This window comes from Salmo salar, chromosome 15 (genome assembly GCF_965601325.2).
Source record: "Salmo salar chromosome 15, fSalSal1, whole genome shotgun sequence".
NCBI lineage: Eukaryota > Metazoa > Chordata > Actinopteri > Salmoniformes > Salmonidae > Salmo > Salmo salar.
This window is the reverse complement of record NC_138305.1, coordinates 37386183-37410030: the sequence shown is the minus strand read 5'-3', so window position 1 is coordinate 37410030 and position 23848 is coordinate 37386183. Positions and strand designations below refer to the sequence as shown.

Here is a 23848-nt window from a genome sequence, read left to right as displayed (position 1 = left end):
TACATACAAAACATATTCACACACACACTCAATCACACATGCTACATTGACACTCCCACACAAAACCCACACACATTCACACACTTTGACACTCATAAGTAGCTGCTGCTGCCCTGTTCTTTATTTTAAACATATTATTACCTATCCTGATGCCTAGTTACTTTACCCTGCCTTCATGTACATACACAATATATACTAAAGTATATGGACACCCTTCAAATTAATGGATTCAGCTATTTCAGCCACATCCGTTGCTGACAGGTGTATAAAATTGAGCAGAACCATGCAATCTCCATAGACAAACATTGATAGTAGAATGGTCCGTACTGAAGAGCTCAGTGACTTTCAACGTGGCACCGTCATGGGATGCCACCCTTCCAACAAGTCAGTTTGTTACATTTCTGCCCTGCTAGAGCTGCCCCAGTCAACTTTAAGACCTGTAAAGTGGAAAAGTCTAGGAGCAACAGCGGCTCAGCCGCGAAGTGGTAGGTCACACAAGCTCACAGAACGGGACCGCCGAGTGCTGAAGCACGTAGTGTCCTCAGTTGCAACACTCACTACCGAGTTCCAAACTGCCTCTAGAAGCAACATCAGCACAATAACTTAATGAAATAGGTTTCCATGGCCGAACAGCCGCACACAAGCTTAAGATCACCATTCGCAATGCCAAGCGTCGGCTGGAGTGGTGTAAAGGTCGCCGACATTGGACTCTGGAGCAGTGGAAATGAGTTCTCTGGAGTGATGAATCACTCTTCACCATCTAGCAGTCCGACGGTCGAATCTGGGTTTGGTGGATGCCAGGAGAACGCTACCTGCCCCAATGCAGTGCCAACTGTAAAGTTTGGTGGAGGAGGAATAATGGTCTCGGGCTATTTTTCATGGTTCGGGCTAGGCCCCTTAGTTCCAGTGAAGGTAAATCTTAACGCTACAGCATACAATGACATTCTAGACGATTCTGTGCTTCCAACTTTGTGGCAAGAGTTTGGGGAAGGCCCTTTTCTGTTTCAGCATGACAATGCCCCTGTGCACAAAGTGAGATCAATACAGAAATGTTTTGTCGAGATCGGTGTGGAAGAACTTGACTAGCCTGCACAGAGCCCTGACCTCAACCCTGTCGAACACATTTGGGATGAATTGGAACGCCGACAGCGAGCTAGGCGAAATTGCTCAACATCAGTGCCCAACCTCACTAATGCTCTTGTGAATGGAAGCATGTCCACGCAGCAATGTTCCAACATCTAGTGGAAAGTCTTCCCAGAAGAGTGAAGGCTGTTGTAGCTGTTTCGCTCACGAAGATGCTTTCTCAGGTGACATGCAATAGTTTCAGAAGCGAGGAAGAAGCAAGCGAGAGGGCTCACTCTCGCCAAACTTCCCAGTATTTGTCACGTGCGCCGAATACAACAGGTGTAGACCTTACAGTGAAATGCTTACTCACAGGCTCTAACCAATAGTGCGAAAAAAAAGGTATGTGTGTGTGTGTGTAGGTAAGTAAAGAAATAAAACAACAGTAAAAAGACATTTGAAAATAAGAGTAGCAAGGCTATATACAGACACCGGTTAGTCAGGCTTATTGAGGTAGTATGTACATGTAGGTATGGTTAAAGTGACTATGCATATATGATGAACAGAGAGGAGCCGTAGCATAAAAAGAGGGGTTGGCGGGTGGTGGAACACAATGCAGATAGCCCGGTTAGCCAATGTGCGAGAGCACTGGTTGGTCGGGCCAATTGAGGTAGTATGTCCCAGTGCGTCTCTATGGGCATAATATGCAGACCTAAACTTATCGCCTTTTTGGACAAAGACTCCCATTATTAGGGCGGAGACAAGAGTATCTCGTCATTATATACAGATCTCTGGTTTCAGCCTCTTGCGAATTGGAAAGGAAAGTTAGCGGGTGCACAGTGCACTGTTAGAATGATGGACTCCCCTAAAGTAAATTGATGTTTCACCAAAATTATATAATTACTCCTGTCCAAATAAAATCCTTCAAAATAACTCACCAGGGATCATTAGCTTCTTTTTTTCATAGCTGTGGATTGTTTCAAATCCCAAGTGTGTTGTCCTATGCCTATTTGGGAGCAGTGGTGGAACTACAGTTTTATACATGGGATGGCCAAGGCTACTTTAGGGGTTCCATAGACAACGACAGAAAATGTGTGTGTAACCTTAACCTGGCATCTAACGAGCATGAATGAGTCCTATGATTTCTGATTAGAGGTAGAAGTGATAATTCACTTAACCCCGGAGTTCTTCAATGTGGCAGATAGTGTGGTCCGAAAGGGTTACTTCACTACAATTCTTTAAGATACAATGAATAGTCAGTGTCTCTACCTCAGAACTGCAGCTCAGTTTCTTTCTCTCTCACACACACACACACACACACACACACACACACACACACACACACACACACACACACACACACACACACACACACACACACACACACACACACACACACACACACACACACACACACACACACACACACACACACACACTGTACTGACATACTGGAGGGACTTGGGTCACTGTTTTCATGAATATATCATCTGGGTCTATATGTGTTGAACATCAAAATATTTTCAGAAAATAAAGCTCAAGCACGAAGGAGATAAGATAGCATTTGTGTGTTACATAAATTCCATTGTTTATTTACAAAGAAGTAAATTTAGGAAAAAAAAAAAAAAAACACTGCAATTTGACATACCAAGTATCAAGCAGAAATGGACTTGAAAAATTAAAAATATGTTGGTGGCCATCAATGTTACAAACTTACAGTATCATATTTATGCTCATATATATTATGTTTACTAATAGCAAAGAAAAGTTTTGGAATTGGCCTAATCAAGACCTAATTCAATCTGTGACATGATACCCTTTGGATGTATCATTTTAGAATGTCAGTGTACTAGCTAGTACACAGTGCAGGTTTTAATCATGACCAGAGGGACCGCCTAAGTACCAAATTATCCAAGGTAGATTTAAAACAGCATAATTCTGCGGTTCTGATGAGAACTGGCTATATGTTTCACAAACTCATCCATGTTGGGAGCATGCCCTCCTTGAACCATCACTGAGAATTCCGAGGTGACTTAACCCTTCATCAACCATTGTTGTCCTAAGGTGGGTTTTAATCAGTTTTAAAGATGAGAAGCTTCTCTCGCAAGAAGCACTGCTGACTGGTGTAACAAAAGAAATCTTACAAAGTCGAAATAGCTCATGGAAGACCTCTTTATAAGGTTCTAGAAACACAACAAAGTAAAGAAGAGTAGACGGGCTGTCCCTTCCACTTTTCTCACTCCTATCAAGAAGCCGCTTGGTTTGATGAACCTCATGTTTGAGGTCCTCTAAATCTGACTTAAAGGTCTGAGCAAAGGCAAACAGAGACTCCTCATTCAAGAATGTTGTACTCTTTGGGTTGAGAAACTGGACCCCTTGCATTATCTCGCAATTCTTCTTTGAAAAACGCCTCTGCAGCTCAGCTGTGAGACTGTCAAGCACCTGATAAAAGACAGCTCTTTGGAAGCTCTCACCATCACTTTGGTCACTATTTTTCTGTCCTACAGTGCTCATCATCAAAAAGTTGTAAAATCTTAAGCTTGTTTTAGGCTGTCTTTTACACACTGTTTGTATACTTATTTTGCAGTGCTCTGCAATCTCTTCAACCTTTTTCCATAGTTCTCCAAAGTAACCCTCACTTCTGTAGTCCTGTAATGTGTCTGTAAGGGCACCTACTAGATCCACAGCCCTTGCTAGGTCAAGAGAGCTTGATTGGAGCATGTCAGAAAGACATTTGGCATCATCAAGCACTTTACAAAAGGTAACCAAAAGCCCTATGAAATGTAAATCTATCTGTGAAAGAAGGCCCCTTGCCTCCACTGATCTATCACCACTATTTTCAAGTACGAGCCAGATACAAAGTTATAAAGCTTCTGCAGGAGAGCAGAAAAGTTAACTGCCTCAGACACTGATTTTACAGCATCGACAAGAACCAAAATCCAACAATGTGCATTACAGTGCACATAAAATGAAAATCTTGCACTGTTTTTAATCCGTGCAGACACACCAGAATGCTTGGCGCTCATGACGGATGCACTGTCATAGCCTTGCCCCACAAGATTATTTCTGTAGTCCAGACCATGCTTTTCAAGGCAATCAATTATAATTTTTGTGAGACCTGCTGCATCTAAGCTTTCAGCTGACTGAAAGTGTAAAATCTTTTGTGGATGGCCCCGTTGTAATAGTACATCACAACTAAAGACATTTGTTATTTTTTTCTTAAAACCTTTGGTTTCATCTGCAATTACACTAAAAACTTCACTTTCTTTTTACTTCTCTTATTATTTCACTTTTTACCATCTCAGCTCAGCCCTCAAGAACTTCATTTTGGATTTGGTGGCTTGTGTACTTAGCATTGCCACATGCATTCATCCTTTTCTCTATGAGAGGGTCATGCTTTGCTATTTCTTCTAAGATGGTCAAAAAATGACACGTTAAATAATGTGTCATATCTCTATGGAAATGTATAATTAGATACTAACAGCTGCTAACTAAAATGTGTAGTTTAAAGTATGGTGGCCTACCATTGGGTCCTTTTGGAACAGCATATCTGGTGTTTGATGCAGTTGCGAGGGGCTTGATGACATCTCCTGGCAGCTCTGGCCCACTGTCTTGCTCAGAACCAGAGTTCTCTGTGTCATCCCTTGATACATCTATTACATTAAAATAACACAAGAACCTTTAGTGTATAATAAAAATGGCATAGCCATCAAAACAAGAACACACATGAATCAACAACCATCGATTTAAAGTGAGGCTTAATCTGACAAAATCACCTATTACAAACTGAAGCTAAACTTGAATTCTGAACTGGGCATGCGACTGACTGGCTGGTAGATGCTCTGACCTGGTGGTGGTAGACTGGGTCCTTGTGAAGTCTGACCACACTCAGGTAGGGAGCTGCTCTGGGGTCCAGTAGTGATGCAAGGGCTTGGGTCTGTTTGCACCTGATCTGCCTGTTTGTGCTTCTTTAAAAAGAAGTCTGATATCTCTCACTTTCTTTTCATTTTTAATTGACACTATGCAAAAATAAGACAGTCTATGGTTAGATCTAAGCATCCAATTACCCACATTTTTGTCCAATCTTAATTACAAATCCCCACTTTCATAACTGTACCTTAAAATCAACTACCAGCCTATGTTACAAGTCAGATCATGGCTAACGTTTGTCCTAGTCTGCAGTAACTTAGCTAGCTATAATTTATTACACCTTTACGATGGCAAACAGGCTTTCTGCAAATTGTGGTAATCTTTTCAGTAACGTTAACAGATTGATAATAACAATTGTTCGTTTTGCGTTCAAGTACGAAAATCTAACTGAGTTAATGGATTTCAAATTGCTGAATGTTAACTTTCTGAACACTGACAGTTGTAGCCTAGTAGTTACCCCACATTAGCTAAACATTCGTATACTGTAAATTACAACACTGCACTGTATATGCGTGTATTACTAGCACAGATGTAAACATAATGTTGGCCTAAATTGGGAACCGATCTATCTTATCTGGTTAACAGTCTGTTAATGGAGCCAAAGGTCTAACGTTAACTTACACATCGACTTAACTTTCGTAAAAGCTGTTCAGGAAACCTAAACCCGATGCTAAACCTTAAAACTTACTACAAATATGATGCTTTCGCCAATCGCGAAAAAAGCTCGTGGAGCTGTGGAAATATTCTCTCTTCTTCTGTATGTTATTCTTATTCTTCTGTATCTCGCAACCAACTAGAGCCGGCTCTTGTAGGTGAACGTTGGGAGCCGGCTCGCATATGAGAAAAGCCGAATCTATTTATAAAAAATATTTAAAAAATAAAGATATGAATAATCAAACGATTTAAATTAATATAATTAACTAATTCAAAGAACGAAAGAATAAATAAAATAATATTGTAGCGACCCGCACAGACAGCTGTGTGTTATGTGTTAGGCTATTAGTTGTGTTGTACTTACCAGTACCCAGTGTTCGCGGGGTCCGACATGCCAATCAACCTGCTATCTGCCAATCACGGGAATGCCTGGAATGTTCTAATGCCGGGCATCCTGGTGGTTGGCGGAGTGGCGTGGAGGTGGGTTGGGCAGTGGGATGGAGCATTGGTTTTAAGACCAGGTTTAGCCATTGTTCTTTCTCTTAAGTCTGCGCTTCACAAGAGAAGGTTACGGTTGGTTTGTGGGGTATCTTTCATTTATTTGGCGTGGGCTACGGCCAAACAGTAGCCTGTGTAAAGTTGGATTAATAAACCGTCAATTCGTAAACTCAACCCTCTGTCTGGACAATTGTTCCTTTATGATCTAGTCAGGTCATTACAATATAGCCCTAAATGCTCAAGCGCACACACATTCGTTCTGACTGGCTGCTCAGACTAACAGTCTCACCTGTTGTTCCTGTCAATTAGAAACGCAATGTCAACCAATGAACCAAAGATGCGTGAGGGGGGGCCGAGCCAACTCACTCACAGTCACACACTTAGCAGCCGAGGAGAGTGAGGAAGGACAGCTGTGAAAACAACAGCTGGAAAATGAGTCTGAAGCACAGTAGCATTTGAATAATGTAGACAATGTTAGAGCACAGTGTATAATTTGCCAAAACAAAATCTCATACAAAGCCGGTTCTACGCACAACCAACACCGGCATATGCGAACTGTGCACCCAACTGTGAAGCTAGCTGTAGCGGAGCTTGGAGAAACTAGCCGGCCTGCTAGTGAAAGTGGTGGAGCCAGCACCTCCACCCACTCAGTCAAGTAGGCCTATTCCGTGACCCACAGCAACGCAGTCTTCTATGGACCAGTTTATCCCAATTTCTATGTCTGTAGCAAAACAAGGCCAAATTGATATTGCATTGGCTAAAATGATTGCGTGGCAATAGGTCTAGCTGATTGAGTTGCGGCTGTCAGTGATAAGCATCTAAAATATGTGTGAAGATGTGTCTGAAGTAACATTTAAAAGGTGGCAAAAGAAGAAGGGGAGGGGTGTGTGGCGGAGATATGTGTTTATCTCTCTAGAATATGTACTCTGCTATCCAGAATGCGCTCAGCTGTCTCCCGCCAATTATTGCACATTCATTGTTTCATTATGTGAATTGTTTGCCCTTTGACCGTTTATTTTTTAGCAATTACCCTTTGCTTGTCACCAGTAGGCCTAGTAAATGTACCGTTAACCCCCCGTCATTTGCCTACCATAATTTCTAGAAGTAGGCCTAACTGGCATGCTGAGTGCAAAAGTAGGAAATTGCCCATTTGGCAATGTCTGATTTTTGATTGTCATAACTCACCACATCCATCACTAATAAGCTTAGTTTCTCAGTAGTTTATTTTTCACCTCACACAGTAAGTCAACGAAGTCAGTTTTTTTTATTATTTTTTTTACATTCATTGCGAATGATAGTTCCTCAATATTTGAAAAATCTTTCCAAACTCGATAATCACCAAGCCTCTGGTGTGAAAGAACAAAATATCATGATCTGATGATTCCATATATCCAGTGGAAACTTGATAAAAACAGCAGTCTGTCCTGAGTTCACTGGTGCTGGAAAATCTGAATAGGCTAACTAGTTGATACAATGTTGCAAGTTCGCTAGGGACAGCTCAAATCAAGACAGATAGAAAGGGGTGCAGACAGGCAGAGTAGAGAGATGTATGTGATTGAAAGGACCATTACTTATCAGGATAAACAAAAACGTTATTATTGAAATTAAACTGTTCCACGAAAATGCGCATATAACAACAATCATAATTGGCACGTAGAAATGGTAGGATAAATTGTAAGCTTCCAAAAACTTGAAACTCAAGAACTGCTTATGGTCTTTACTATTAACACCCGAGGTCTCGTGAAAAAACGTGTCCATCTATGGAAATCAAAGGCCCATCCAACTGATTCGTTCTAGCGGCCCTACTTGATTGTAGTCTAATTGGGTGGTTTAGCCTAACCGAAGCATGCAGAAGCCGTTAGAGACCGTTCTCTCGTTGTGTTTTGGGATCTTCGGCCGTTGTAGGGAAGATGCATCTTTTAAACACTTGTAAACCTAAATTACATCACTGTCGGGAAACTGGGCCCTGAACAATCGAGAATAGGTCTACCACATAACTGTTATTTACAAGAACAATAAAATTAAGTTGAATCGGCCCTGAACAATCGAGAATAGGTCTACCACATAACTGTTATTTACAAGAACAATAAAATTAAGTTGAATCCGATTTGCACATTCAGAAATGAGACCACCCTTTACAATGACAGGGGGACACCTTTTGAAACGTTCTGTTCTTGGTTAGTGATTAACTAATAGCTTTATTCAAATTCTTCAAATCGTTTGAACGTACTGGAGAATTTAAATTTGGTAGGTGCTTTTGGTATTCATGGTTTGTGGGGAATGTAGTGCAAAAGCCCAACTATTGGATATGAACGAATGTAAACTGTATGGCAAGTACACTACATATACCAGCACAACAATCATTAATTGCGCATGCCCATTAGCTCAGAATTTGACGCCATGTTGGTTGTCATCAAGGAAAGAATTTGTCAACGACACTGGCAGAAGGAAGTACGTGTCCGAAATCTACTATCATCTGGTTGTATATAATAATTCACCTAAAAAGATTGACTAAATTAATTTCAACTAACACTCGGCCATTACAGGGTCTGCGATTTGGATGCTATTAAGACTCACAGAACCGAAACAACTACGCCATTTATTTCTAACCGGAATTTTCCTTGAGGTAACGTTAGTCGGAGAAGAACGGCAGTGGAGGGGCCCAGTCACAGGAACTCTGGTAGTTGTGCCCTCTGATAGCGAAAACCACAGCTTTCTCGTTTTTATAGCGAGAAGATATTGTAAACGGAATGGCTTGTGGGGCTACTTTGAAAAGGACTATGGATTTCGATCCATTGATTAACCAGGCGTCCCCCAAAAGGAGGAGATGCGCCCCAATGTCTCCAGCCGCTTACACCTCATCACCCCAAAAATATCTGCGTATGGAGCCCTCGCCATTTGGAGAAGTGTCGTCCAGACTCACAACCGGTTAGCAACATTTCATAGCTACTAGATTTGAGGCATGCATGGGAATTTATTAATGAAATGTGTTAGGGTATTTTCGTGTGAAGTTAACTGACAAATCGTTAGCTGGCTAGGTAAACTCAATTGGCGTAACGTTACAACTAGTAACTTACCTACTGATAAGCTTGTAAACACTTTGCATGTGTTGTTGGCTAGCTTGTGGTAACGACAGACTTGACGTTAGTTAACATACTAACTGTCCATAAATGTTGTTTGCTAGCTAGCAACTTAGCATGGCAGCTAGGTCGGTCATAAACCTTCAACCAACGAACTAAGCTAACTACTGTAGCTAACGTTAGCCTAGTCAGATATTTTAAATGAGCTTCATTTTACATTTAGCCAGACATTTAGCTGAAACACTTTACCAGCAACATAGGATGATGCCATGTCACCATATTTTGGCAGTATAATACTCTAACATGGCTAGGATTGGCACACCCCTTGTCTCAAATGGCTGTGCACAGGAACTGCCTCGGGAGGGCTTGAGATGGGGTTCTCATTTTCTAGGGAAGTGGCTAACTAGAGTTTTACTGCTTCACTTCTCAAATTAATGTCATATTGTGGTTAGTTACTTAAAGTATAACTACACTAACAAAGTATATTACTAGAGTATGTTGTGCAAATGATATTTGGAATAATTGATTCACTTGCCCTAACCAAATCTTGCCCTTGTTCTCCAATCCAGAGCAAATCCTGCACAATATCAAGCAAGAGTACAAACGGATGCAGAAGCGAAGGCACCTGGAGAACAGCATTCAGCAGACAGAGGTCTGTTGTCCCCTGGAGTCACAACCGCATAGCTCCATCCTTAGTGGATCCAGTCTGCCAGGTATGTCCAGTCTGCTTTTACTCAGGAAAGACATCAGTAAGAATAAAGACAGGTCTTAGGGCCTTCATCAACTGGATACAATTGGTTGTCCCACAACAATTTCTATCCCATTTGTTAGCTTGCAGTTGTATGCCTCTTGGCTTCATTTAATGTCAGAATTATTTTAGGGTAAGTGGTTTTGAGAACGTTCTCCCTGATAATATACTCTCATTCTCCATACAGGTACGTCCTCTGGTGCTGTCTCCCCATCTAGAAAAGAGCAGCCTCTGTTTACCTTGAGACAGGTTGGGATGATCTGTGAACGACTGCTTAAAGAACGAGAGGAGAAGATAAGGGAAGAGTATGATGAAATATTGACAACAAAACTAGCAGGTATGTCAGAGAAACTGTTTCTGTGACTTGTTTTCTGCAGAAGAATGTATTGCGCAATCCATTGTTCTGACCTTTCGCTCTTTTTGCAGAGCAATATGATGCTTTCGTTAAGTTCACTCACGATCAGCTAATGCGGCGATTTGGAGAGCAACCTGCTAGCTGTGAGTAACAAACTTACTTTATCAGCGACATGCCTCCCCCTTGAAAAACACCCGTCAATTCTGTACCATGCTGAATGTTGACCTTTGTTTCCATTAATCTGTATTTATAGCTGCTCTCTCTCCCTCTCCAGATGTTTCCTGAGTGAAACCCCATGTTTGATGGAATACCAGTTTCCCCATTTTATTATTGCTGAAAACTCCCCAGCTGATTCTCTGCCAACTGTATTCTCCAGAGACTCAGTGGGTGTAGTTGAACTTGTAGCAGTGCCATATCTCCCCTGTGGGCACAGGCTGCCTCAAACGTCTGTCAGTGGCAACTACGTTCTCTTCGTCTGGAATTTGGGTTGTGTCCCAAATGGCACCCTATTTCCTGTATAGTGCAGTACTTTTGATTAATGCCCATATGGCTCTCGTCAAAATTAGTGCACTATAGAGGGAATAGGGTGCAATTTTGTATGAAACCTTGGTCTGCTCCTGGCAACGCATATATGGACCTCTGCTACCTATTACTCTACCAGTGGCCTCTGTTTTCATTGCTGTATTGATATTTATTATGGGTTTTTTCTGATGCCTTTTTTGTTAGTGACCTGCCATTCCCAACTCTGCTAGCCTTGTCGCAGATGTGTTTGTGCTCTTGCCAACTAGATTGCTGTCCTTGTCAAGCCCAGACAATGAATAACAAGTTGGCATTACAGCCCAAACAGACTGGCACAGGCTACGACTCTTCTGCCACAGTTTTTGTTCCATAAATATGTTTGTTGCAAAGATGCCACATTTTTTAGCAAATCAACATGTATCTTTGCAGGGGATGGTGGTCACTACAAAATAGTGGATAAACTAAGGAATCTTCTGGCCTAGACTCCAGAAGAGGACATCCTGGCCTTTTATCAGTTGTGGTTAGATTGTACTGGTAAATGACCTATGTACATTATGTAGTTTTGCTTGACTTTTGTTCCATTTACTTATCTTTTAATTCGCTATGTAGATTAATGGACTTGGGTTGGGAAGAGAGAAATAATAAAAGCTATACATTAAAGGGTGTTCTGGTTTGACATTGTGGTATTTTTCATAAGAAAAAATTGTAGTTGACATCTCTGGCAATGCACAATAGTTCAGATTTATTACCATAGTTCAGTAACATTGCCATTAAAACATTGAGGGTCAACAAATGTATTTTGAATGTTCAAAACAGAGAACCCAAGATTGAATTATAGATAATGACAGCTACAACAATGACTTTCAAATAACATGTAATTGTCCAGGCTCTCTCCCAGATGAGACTGTCAGCTGTGTATATACATTTAGTACTGTGACAAGTGGAATGACTGACAAATATTCATAACTATTGTCCATGACTAACAGCAGTAACAGTCAAACAGGTATTTATTTTCTATGCCTCAGCTCCACAATCCCCACAGAATATTGAAGTATAAGTGTATTTTTAAATCCCTTCCCTTAATTTATGCTCCAGCATTAATGATAAATTATTAAAGTTCCTTGCCGACGCTCTTATTCTATACGCAACAGACTGCAGTGTGAAAGAGGGCCTCGGGCAGGTCCAGCCATAAATCTTTAAGTTCTTCCAGGCCTCAAACAGTGATCAGTTTCTGCTTGGCATCCTTGTCTGCTCTTGGAAGCTTGGTGGTGTCTTGTTTTGGGAGTCCATAAAGGTATATGGAGATACACACCAGCATTGCTCCACTGGCAAAGTTAACAGCTGAAAGAAAAGAGAAAATGGTTACTGAAAACCTGCAATGGACTATAAATTCACTCGCAGACAAAATGTTGGTCAGATTCTATTTTTATAAGATATATTAACACTTGAGTGTCAAAGCCCAGTAACTTATGATAGTCCCTCCCCACAGAGATCTGATTGATCGACTCACTTATCTGTAGCCCAAACAGAGCGACAGATGCCACAGTAGAGAGAACGATGGCGGCTGCAGCAGAGAAGCCTTTCATGATATTGTCTGTGTACTTCACCACCACTGATGTGTACAAACCACCCACACTGGCCAGAACTGGAAGGATAAAATAACAAATGTAACTTCAATGTACAAGACAAATTCAGGTTAAGAAAATAATAAACATATCCCCAAGCATGGTAGAATAGCAAGAAAACCTTAATTGCATAAAAAATCTGCCTTGCTTGCTCTTTGGGGTTTTAGGATGGGTATCTATATAGCACTTTGTGACAACTGCTGAAAAAAAAAACATGATTGTGTTTATGTATCAAGCTTGAAATTTGACTCACAAACTACAAAGCACACCCAATGCGTGTAACCGTAGAAGAAGCCTTTCTGTATAACCTGAGTACCCTCAGTCATGTAAACACCAGCGAGGGTGACCACGATGCCAGACAGGTACATCTGGATGTTCCGCACCCATAGGGATGTGTCTGAACTCTTCAGGACCTTTTCAAAGTACACACCTGTTCAAACAAAGTGACACAATTAAATATAACCTGCCATTACAGTCATAAATTATGTTATGGATTATTAAAGGTATGAAGATAAAAACGAAGATACATTACCTGCAAATCCGGAGCAGAATACAGCGACAGCAATGGCCATGAACCCCCAAAAAGGGTTCTGCTCAACCTGATAAGATTAGAACATGTGTAACATCCTTGGATTCTAAACAAGCCATTATGAACCCTGAATGCTGATATCAAACCATATACCACTGGTATGACAAAACAAATATTTTTACTGTTCTAATGGTGTTGGTAACCAGTTTATAATAACAATAAGGCACCTCAGGGGTTTGTGTTATATGGCCAATATACTATGGCTAAGGGCTGTATCTAGGCCTTCCGTGTTGCGTCGTGCATAAGAAAAGCCCTTAGCCGTGGTATAACCGCCATACAGTGCATTCAGAAAGTATTCAGATCCCTTCACTCTTTCCACATTGTTAGGTTACAGCCTTATTCTAAAATATATATTTAAAACAGATTTTTTTGAAATTCTTGCAAATGTATCTAAAAAAAACAAAAACATATTCAGACTCTTTGCTATACTGTTTCCATTGATCATCCTTGAGATGTTTCTACAACTTGGAGTCCACCTGTGGTAAATTCAATTGATTGGACATGATTTGGAAAGTCTATCTGTATAAGGTCCCACAGTTGACAGTGCATGTCAGTGCAAAAACTAAGCCATGAGGTGGAAGGAATTGAGCTCCGAGACAGGATTGTGTTGAGGCACAGATCTGGGTAAGGGTACCAATAAATGTCTGCAGCATTGAAGGTCCCCTAAAACACAGTGGCCTCCACCCTTCTTAAATGGAAGCCGTTTGGAACCACCAAGACTCTTCCTAGAGCTGGCACCCAGCCAAACTGAGCAATCATGGGAGAAGGGCCTTGGTCAGGGAGGTGACCAAGAACCTGATGGTCACTCTGACAAAGCTCCAGACTTCCTCTGTGGAGATGGGAGAACCTTCCAGAAGGACAACCATCTCTGCAGCACTCCACCAATCAGGGCTTTATGGTAGAGTGGCCAGATGGAAGCCACTCCTCAGTAAAAGGCACATGACAACCCACTTGGAGTTTGCCAAAAGGCACCTAAAGAACTCTTAAACCATGTGGAACAAGATTGTCTGGTCTGATAAAACCAAGATTGAACGCTTTGACCGGAATCCCAAGCGTCACATCTGGATCAAACCTGGCACCATCCCTGCTTCACGCATGGTGGTGGCAGCATCATGCTGTGGGAATATTTTTCAGCGGCAGGGACTGGGAGTCTAGTCAGGATCGAGGGAAAGCTGAACGGAACAAAGTACAGAGAGATCCTTGATGAAAACCTGCTCCAGAGCGCTCAGGACTTCAGCCTGGGGCGAAGGTTCACCTTCCAACAGGACAACGACCCTAAGCACACAGCCAAGACAACGCAGGAGTGGATTCGGACAACTCTGAATGTCCTTGAGTGGCCTAGTCAGAGCTGGACTTGAACCCGATCTAACATCTCTGAAGAGACCTGAAAATAGTTGTGCAGTGACGCTCCCCATCCAACCTGACAGAACTTGAGAGGATCTGCAGAGAAAAATGGGAGAAACTCCCCAAATACAGGTGTGCCAAGCTTGTAGCGTCATACCAAAGAAGACGAGGGTGTAATCACTGCCAAAGGCGCTTCAACAAAGTACTGAGTAAAGGGTCTGAATTGTCAGTTTTTTTTTATCAACTTGCAAACATTTCTAAAAGCCTGTTTTTGCTTTGTCATTATGGGGTATTGTCTAGACTGAGAAAAAAAACACACAATTTAATCCATTTTAGAATAAGGCTGTAACGTAACAAAATATGGAAAAAGTGAAGGGGTCTGAATACTTTCCAAAAGCACTGAATACCACACCCCCTCGTGTCATATTGCTTAATTAGAACATCATCAATGAACCAGTATATACTTGACATTCCCATTGGCTAGGTCTCCCTTGTAAAATAAGTCTTCTGACCTCAAATGGGTGTTTTTAGATAAATGCAGGTTAAATTTAAAAAAGAATGCTAGACAAATACCAAGGGTACCTGGACTTTAGTGGCCTCTACAGGTTTCCACTGGACCAAAGCAACACCCCCACACAGCATGCAGACAGACAACCACTGCAGCCTGCTGAGAGAGCGGTTCAGCATTAGGACCATGCACAGGGCTGTGCACGGGATCTTCAACTGATAGGTCACCTTGGTAGGGAGATGCAGTGGAACAGTGAGCATATGAACCAGGAAGGAAGTATTCAAGTCAATTATTAATGTGCAGTTTTCTGAAGAAATCATTTAATTTCAAGTTAATACCTGATACACAGCTGCATCAAGATTGCTCAGGGCAATGAAGGCCATGTTATTCTGAATCGCATAGACCACAGAGGGAACACTCAGTTTCAGCAGCTCTTTTGGACTCTGAAACACATGTTCAACTATGGATGCTTTTAACCTGCCAAAGCTGCCAGCTTCTCTGCAAGGTGAAAATTAAGACAAACATGTACAAAAGTTGAGCAACTGTGGCATTAATTATTTCAACAAAATACTCAATATAAGGCAGGGATTGACATTTAAGGTCTGAAAGGCACTCGCCTATCGGGCAAGTCAGGACTATTTTTTGGTTGCTCGAAGATTATCATCAGTTTAATTAAAGTAGCTATTTTCACCTACACACAGGAGGAACAACAAATACAACTACTGGAATTCTTTGCATGTTGGTAATCAGTGTAAAAAAAAAATATATATATATATATATAATCTGCCTAATGGGGCTACCACAGGGCAGGCTCAGCTTGCAACTGCTCAGGTCACTTGCCCGGGCAATATGGCAAACCATAATGTCAATCCCTTCAAGGGTATTCTATATATTTATTCAAGGCTGAGACCACTTGGATAGTAATCACTTGTTTAGTTTACACATGGATTTGGAACATTATTTGGTCTGTCATGAAAACACAGGATATAGAATAGGTGGCAAAGCAGGGCCCTAGATAAAGCCTACTTACTTGGTCAACATCCCAAGGCTCAAGAACAATTTAATAACCTCTGTTACGCATACTGCTGTTGTAGAGAAGTACATAGCTGTTGATGATATTGTCCTTGTGTATCGTAATACCACAGTGTAAGTTGCTGCCACCATTGTCATCACTGACAGACAGTACACCTTGAACATCACACTCACTGGCTCTGTGGAGAGAGGACAGAGAGTCTTGACAGCAGAAAGTGTAAAGTTGACAGCAAGTAGGTCAGTGGGGCAAGGAACCAGAAATCACACATACTAGGCATGTTCACACTGCTAAGAGCCTGCTTAGTCCTGGGCTATGGGAGATTTTAGCCTGGGGCTAAGTGAGTGTTCACACTTGAACATTCTAAAATGGGCTAGCACCAACCTTAGCCCAGGGCTAGCTGGCCCTGCTCAGGAGCAAGGTTAGCACTGACTTTTCGGGGCTAGCCCCAGAAACATGATACAAAAATAGACATTGTGACAAAGGGTCAGAACAACTCATTTTCCAATCACAAAAGCTGCACTTTCACTTAATTTGCATATGCTTGTGATGCGTTCTGTAGCTATTTTGATAAGTAAATGTATACCCTTTCATCCTTCCATCTGAGGACAAAAGTCTGACAAAAAAAATACATTCATCCGTTCAAATACATTGGTTGCTATGGCGTACAAAAACAGGTGCTATGCTGGCTGGCTAACATCTCACATAGACAGCTAGCCAACTGAAGCCACAAACTCCCAAGTATGGGTAGCAGGCGAGTGGGTGTGTCGAAAGTCTCCCTACTCTACAGCTGGAAGGGCAGCAAACGCTCAATTTCACCTGTGTGACGCTAGCCACAACTAGGGAAGTCAGTTAAGAACAAATTCTTATTTATAATGACGGCCTACCCCGGCCAAACCTGGACGACGCTGGGCCAATTGTGCGCCGCCCTATGGGACTCCAATCACGGCCGGATGTGACACAGCCTGGATACAAACCAGGGATTGTAGTGACGCCACTAGCACTGAGATGCAGTGCCTTAGACCGCTGCACCACACAGGAGCCTTCCAAACAGTAGAATCAAGCCATATTTGGACTAGATATGCCTAAACAAATCCAAAATTAAATACAAATTGTCAATTAACAGAAAAAAACTTGAAATCCCCACATTTGCATTGAGGGCATACTATACAGGTTATACTAGAGATTGTGCACCCATAAAATGAGGTATCAGCCTACTCGGTGACACCCACAGAACAAAACTATGTAGAGTATACACAAATATTAGCATCTTAGCTCTTACAGTGCAACTCTAAAAACCAGTGTGAAATGAGCCACATTAAGCCTATTATACATGTTGACTGTTGAACTCATATTAGACAGTAGAGCCTAAACTAGAGATTGATCACCCGTGAAATGGAGTATCGGTCTATATAAGTGACACCCACAGGACATAACTGTGATGAGTTTTCACAAATATTAGCGTCAATGCACTTATTTGAGGGACTTTGAAACCAGTGTGAAACTAGCCACATGAAGTTCAACACTCAACCTACAGTGTATTGAACATTCATCTTGCAATGTACAGCCTTACCTATGGATCTTAGGTCCACGGGTATCAACCTACCCGGTGACAGTATTTAAGATACCCAATAATAACAAATTGCAAAATAAATGTTTTATTCAGTATTTATTTAAAGAAACAACTTTCCAGAGGGAAGATAAAACAGTAACCCATTTCAGCCAATATAGGAGAAACGGACAAATTCTTCCCTGATCTCTTTTTAATAAGACAACCGAGCAAGCTCCTGGAAAATACACAAATCAACATACACCCATGAAATATTTACAACAAAATGTAGAATAAAGTAGATTGAAGAATAACAGTTCACCCATCAGGGCTGCTCTTCACCCATCAGGGCTTCCCCCACCTGCTCTTTACGAGCTGCAGGCTGTTTGAGATTTTGTTCTCGACCAGATTCTAATACTCTTGGTAATGTTGAGCAGTTGATTAGTAAAAATCGGTGTGGTAGAATGGTGACTGAACAGGACGTCCACCTCCCTGTCACGCTGACCCTCAAGGGTGATCCTGGTGCTGCAGATAACAGCACTGTTCACTTTACCCTGTAATCATATGGATATTTTAGGTTTCGCATTGATTACTAAATACTTTTCAACACATGCACACTTAAACATATATTGATGACATTTCTACCTATAACAGTAAATAACATACCCTGCGGGTCGCCTGAAAGTACTTATTTGCCTCCACACGGCTGAACTGATGGAGCGACAGCCGCTGGGCGTCCAACCTTGCCTCTGCCCCCATGCTGAAATAATTGAGGTATTAGACACCTATAATTTGTGGTCTGGATAGTGCACAAGTGCAGAGAAAATAAGGAACAATCACATTAAAATCTAACATCTTACACTGTGGATCACAAGGCCAGCCATTGGAGGAGCAGGTGGGGCTGCAAGCAGGGGTCCTGCTGGGGGTGCACTAGAAGTAAATGTCCTGGAGATCTGGCCAATCTTGCCTCCACCCCCATCCTGAAATGAATGCATTAGACACTTCATTTGACTGGACTATGCATAAATGCAGAAAAAAAGAGAGATTAAAAAAGTGATGATTAAAATGAGAAGTTATCTTCTTACACTTTAAATCCCAGCAGAAGTAGTCCTAGTAGCAGCCATGCACCACAGTCCCTCAAACGAAGTGTCTGATCAGCATGGCCAAAATTGCAATCCCATAATCATCACTCAGGTGTACTTTATTGTGGGACCAGGGTAACCAGTGGGAAGGCACAAGTCACACCTAGCTCCCATACTTGGTCTTCATACTCCAATGCCAGCTGCTACTGGTACTTTGGATCCTTTACAACGTCAACGCGACGTGGGAAGTAATGTACAAAGACCTGCAAATAATTACAAGTGACATTCCAGGGTTTTAGTCCTTTGCAAAACATGGTCGTGGAAATTGTGATTTTCACTTACGTCATGCCTTTATGCTACTAGTAATGGTAATTAAGGATTTACTCAGTCAACTTCAACAGAGCAGCATGGAGGAGTTCTTTAAACCTTTTCCCTGCCTGATCGATGGATGGATGGATTGTCTGTAAAGTTGTTTACCAGGAGCTAAGAGACAGACAATGGCCGGGACAAGGCCTTGTGGAAACACAATCCCACAAACATCTGCCTCCAGATGTGGAGCTCTGGCTCCAGGAGAGTGGACATGAAGCCAAAAGTCAGGTCAGCATGACCTGTGCTACCAGCTCGGTTTGACATGGGCACAATATCATCCACTAAGGCACAAAGATTAGAATTACCGACCACCAGGACAAACTAAGGAAAGAAAGTTTTTGTAACAATAAACATTTTAGAAATACATATCCTAAAACTAAATTAAGATTGTGGACTGTAGGTGTTGCTGTGAAATACAAATAATAAGGGGGGAATAAAACTCAACTATTAAACCAAGGAACATGCAATACAAAAGAGAACATCCTTATTTCTAGTATGTCTAATTTAAGCATTTAAACAGTTATGCAAATTAAACCAATTCTTGCCTCTTTACCCAAGATCTCTCAGCCGCGGCAAGTGGGTCTTGTGGCGCTTGGGGTGGGGGTTGTGTGGCGATTGGGGCCTATTGTTAGCTCTATGGCGGGAACCATATGCATACATGAAGTCTTGCATGACTGAAAGATGAAATGTCATTAAACATGATTTTGGGCTACATATCACTGACTACATGTCATATCAAGCTTTACCGCTTGCCCTATAATAAGAGTAGATTCTGATTTCAGTTACAATTTTCTTACATAAATAAAAATAAATATTTTGAATGGGAATGTTACAATATATTGTTGAACATACTCTACAGGCATATCAAAGTTCCAGAGTTGGATCTCTGCTAGTTTTAAAGTTATGCCAATTTCTCTCTGTAAAATGGACCCTCGTTGGCAATCACAGCCCTCCTTTTACGTGTATCATTGCACATCCTGCAAATCACCAGCAGAGGGTGCCAAATACTGTAGGCCTGTATATTTTTAATGACTAATAACAAAGAAACAAACTATTGATAACTGTCTACTTGAACAGAGTAAAACTGTAAATGAAGGTGAATTGGAGAGCCTATGGAACCGTAATGCATGTAGTGCAGGGAGATCCTCATCTCATTTAAGTGTTAAATTTAGGCCTCAGGGTTGGGGTCAATTTGAGAAATTATATTCCAATGCAATAATTTAAGAGGTAGGCTTATCTATTTCCATTTACTTCTAAATAAGCGGACAAGGAGAAGCTATTTATGTCAAGTTCTCTCCATTTTGTAAATTCAAATCACTTCAATTCACATTGACCCCAACTCATTTCACTGTTGGAGCTACGAACATAAGCATTTCGCTACACCCGCAATAACATCTGCTAAATGTGTATGCGACCAATACTATTTGATGTAGGCCTATTAAATTAACAACACATAGGCCAATATACAAAGAGTACCAGTAACAACAAAATTGGCCAATAACAAAAGCACTCTATTGACACCCTTCATACCTGATAAAGCAATGAGGCCTCTCTCCAATAATTGAGATCAAGCTGAAAGTAGAATCGCCAAGCTGAGTTCAACCAAAGTGTGTAAATGTCCCATTTCTCTGGTTAAGGGGATATGACACCCCTCCCATTTTACAGGTAGGCCTATCAAATTAGAGATTGGGAGGTTGTGTAACTGGAGGAGCACAAATTAAAGTCCTTCTCCAGTCTCCTTTTCACTTGATTTACTTAAAAGGCACATCTCAATCGGTGGTCCAGGTATCATGACATGGCACAAATGGGGGGGGGGGGGGGGGGGGGGGGGGCTTCCTCTTTTGTTCCTCAAGCAAAGGGGGAGGCTGTTGATGTTAGCAGGCACTTGAAGTCTGCAGTTGTGCCTACGTAAAAAAAAAAATAAACACTATTTTGTTTACATGTTTTTTTACTCTTTAGTGTGTACTTTACTGTATTTATACTTATATCAGGCCTAGCGATTGACTTGATGCATTTTTTGCACATGTCAAGGCGGGCGTTGGGCTGATTTAAATGTGTAAAGGTGCATCACCATTAGGATAATTCATATAGGTAATTAACTATACCAGTCCATCATGGATTACATTGTCTTTGACGCTAATACGCTAATATTTGTTTACAAACTCTACAGTTGTGTTCTGTGAGTGTCACCGAGTAGGCTACCTTGTCCCGGACCTGCTGTTTTTCGACTCTCTCTACCGCAAATTCCACTATTGTGGCTAATCCTTATTGTGGCTAGATTCACACAGGTCTCAATTTCCGTCGGTTTTTATTAATTTATTCTGTTGACATTTATCTAGATATTACCATCCATGATAATATTGTTGCATGTTTTTGCCTGGATCAGAAAAGTTGATGTCTCGTCTGTGAACAGCATTCTCTGTGCAGGGGCAAGATCACATTTCAAAAGTGTTTCCGAGGTCAGAGAAAGGCAGCAATGTTTCCAAACATTCATTGTTGAAAACAAAATGCTATGCTAGCAGCAAGGGGACCTAATATGCTAATAAATGCCTTACATGTAACAAATGGTCGCGTGGCTGAGGATTGTTGGTCGCATCAGCAAGTTGTGTTTGCCCGTTTGCCCAGGGCTTTGGAATACAAGTGTGAATCCAGGGATGAAGCTTAACAATGGAGTTTGAAAAGGCTAATGTGGACGGCCACTTATTGACGTGATTCTTTATTTTCTGAATTTGTTTACAAAAACAATCTAGCTATGCAGCCGGGGGATTGGTTTAGCAAGAACCACCTTGCTAAATCTGCACCTGGCTAACTAGCTAGCTACATAGCATTTACGCTTCCATGATTCAGAGACGAGGACTCTTTTTCCGTTCGCAACATAAAACACACTTCTTAACTTGCTAGCAAATAAATTCACACCCAATGATATTACTGATTTAAACGCTAGCTTGCTGCGTTTGGTTTCGAAACATGAGACTAGTTAGCTATCTAACGTTAGCATTGCAAGTAGCTAAGAATTTCAAATTTCACTTACCGTTAGCCATGGTTAGCTAACTTGATTGTTATGGTGCGTTGTAAAATGAATGGGTATTTAACGTTGAATAACAAACGAACCAGACTTCATACCATTGTCATCTGTCTGCATCTAAGATGCATCCAGCTGCCGAGCCGCCTGTCAGTAAACCAGCCTGTCACCAAACGTATCACAGATAGAACAATGAGACTGATTTTTCACCGGATGTATAAATGTCAAGCATTCGCTGATGTTCGTCAATTATATAATAGCAGTCTGCAAACCAACGTTAAATGTGCACGCCGCCAACGTTTTAATTTTTTTATCATTATTTAACTAGGCAAGTCATTTAAGAACAAATTCTTATTTACAATGACTGCCTAACCCCGACAACGCTGGTCCAATTGTGCACCGCCCTATGTGACTGCACATCAAATTCAGGAACTTAAACACCTGCTCCTGTGTGCCCACTAACTGGGTCCTTGGATCCATCTGTGAAATGTAGCAAAACATCTAGAACAGTAGCAATGGGATGCTCAACCTCACAGCCTTTCAACCTTACCCAAAAAGCTAATGACAATTTTTTTACACCATATATCCAACATCAGCCAGCTTCATGGCTGATGTTTTAGACACTTTTGAATGCTGGCGGTGCTTTCACTCTAGTGGTAGCATGAGACGGAGTCTACAACCCACACAAGTGGCTCAGGTAGTGCAGCTCATCCAGGATGGCACATCAATGCGAGCTGTGGCAAGAAGGTTTGCTGTGTCTGTCAGCGTAGTGTCCAGAGCATGGAGGCGCTACCAGGAGACAGGCCAGTACATCAGGAGACGTGGAGGAGGCTGTAGGAGGGCAACAACCTCCTCCGCCTTTGTGCAAGGAGGAGCAGGAGGAGCAATGCCAGAGCCCTGCAAAATGACCTCCAGCAGGCCACAAATGTGCATGTGTCTGCTCAAACGGTCAGAAACAGACTCCATGAGGGTGGTATGAGGGCCCGACGTCCACAGGTGGGGGTTGTGCTTACAGCCCAACACCGTGCAGGACGTTTGGCATTTGCCAGAGAACACCAAGATTGGCAAATTCGCCACTGGCGCCCTGTGCTCTTCACAGATGAAAGCAGGTTCACACTGAGCACGTGACAGACGTGACAGAGTCTGGAGACGCCGTGGAGAACGTTCTGCTGCCTGCAACATTCTCCAGCATGACCGGTTTGGCGGTGGGTCAGTCATGGTGTGGGGTGGCATTTCTTTGGGGGGCCGCACAGCCCTCCATGTGCTCGCCAGAGGTAGCCTGACTGCCATTAGGTACCGAGATGAGATCCTCAGACCCCTTGTGAGACCATATGCTGGTGCGGTTGGCCCTGGGTTCCTCCTAATGCAAGACAATGCTAGACCTCATGTGGCTGGAGTGTGTCAGCAGTTCCTGCAAGATGAAGGCATTGATGCTATGGACTGGCCCGCCCGTTCCCCAGACCTGAATCCCATTGAGCACATCTGGGACATCATGTCTCGCTCCATCCACCAACGCCACGTTGCACCACAGACTGTCCAGGAGTTGGCGGATGCTTTAGTCCAGGTCTGAGAGGAGATCCCTCAGGAGACCATCCGCTACCTCATCAGGAGCATGCCCAGGCATTGTAGGGAGGCCATACAGGGACGTGGAGGCCACACACACACTACTGAGCCTCATTTTGACTTGTTTTAAGGACTACATCAAAGTTGGATCAGCCTGTAATGTGGTTTTCCACTTTAATTTTGAGTGTGACTCCAAATCCAGACCTCCATGGGTTGATAAATTGGATTTCCATTGATTATTTTTGTGTGATTTTGTTGTCAGCACATTCAACTATGTAAAGAAAAAAGTATTTAATAAGATTATTTCTTTCATTCAGATCT

The 23848-nt window shown here is 42.0% G+C and overlaps 2 protein-coding genes and 1 long non-coding RNA gene across 4 annotated transcripts; 1 reads left to right on the top strand and 2 right to left on the bottom strand.

Annotated features, from left to right (window-relative positions):
* Positions 1-8578: 8578 nt before the first annotated feature.
* Positions 8579-11483, top strand: cf166 (CF166 protein). The gene is given in 5 exon segments (NM_001165297.1): positions 8579-9072; positions 9794-9937; positions 10160-10309; positions 10399-10470; positions 10602-11483. Coding segments are annotated over 5 exon segments (555 nt in total). The 5' UTR covers positions 8579-8894; the 3' UTR covers positions 10613-11483.
* Positions 11484-11565: 82 nt separating this feature from the next.
* On the bottom strand, positions 11566-22173 carry slc35a1 (solute carrier family 35 member A1). Of its 2 annotated transcripts, none has more exons than XM_014144082.3 (8): positions 22066-22173; positions 15943-16123; positions 15251-15410; positions 14987-15139; positions 13004-13070; positions 12725-12901; positions 12357-12491; positions 11566-12187 (listed from the first exon to the last, which is right to left on the bottom strand). In XM_014144082.3, the coding sequence occupies exons 1-8, from the start codon at positions 22082-22084 to the stop codon at positions 12060-12062; spliced, it is 1020 nt and encodes a 339-aa protein (XP_013999557.1). In that variant the 5' UTR covers positions 22085-22173; the 3' UTR covers positions 11566-12059.
* LOC145860872 (uncharacterized) lies at positions 17595-18853 on the bottom strand. Its single transcript, XR_014380612.1, has 4 exons — positions 18577-18853; positions 18352-18471; positions 18158-18251; positions 17595-18045 (listed from the first exon to the last, which is right to left on the bottom strand). It is a non-coding gene; the product is annotated as an uncharacterized LOC145860872 (long non-coding RNA).
* Positions 22174-23848: the final 1675 nt, after the last annotated feature.

What these genes read in the sequence shown, in the direction of transcription:
- slc35a1 (XM_014144082.3), bottom strand. An exon ending in AGCCTTGGGATGTTGACCAA is followed by an intron (nt 15,411 to 15,942) that starts GTAAGTAGGCTT and finishes TTCACCTTGCAG; the next exon opens with AGAAGCTGGCAGCTTTGGCA. An exon ending in TTGGGTGTGCTTTGTAGTTT is followed by an intron (nt 12,492 to 12,724) that starts GTGAGTCAAATT and finishes TTATCCTTCCAG; the next exon opens with TTCTGGCCAGTGTGGGTGGT.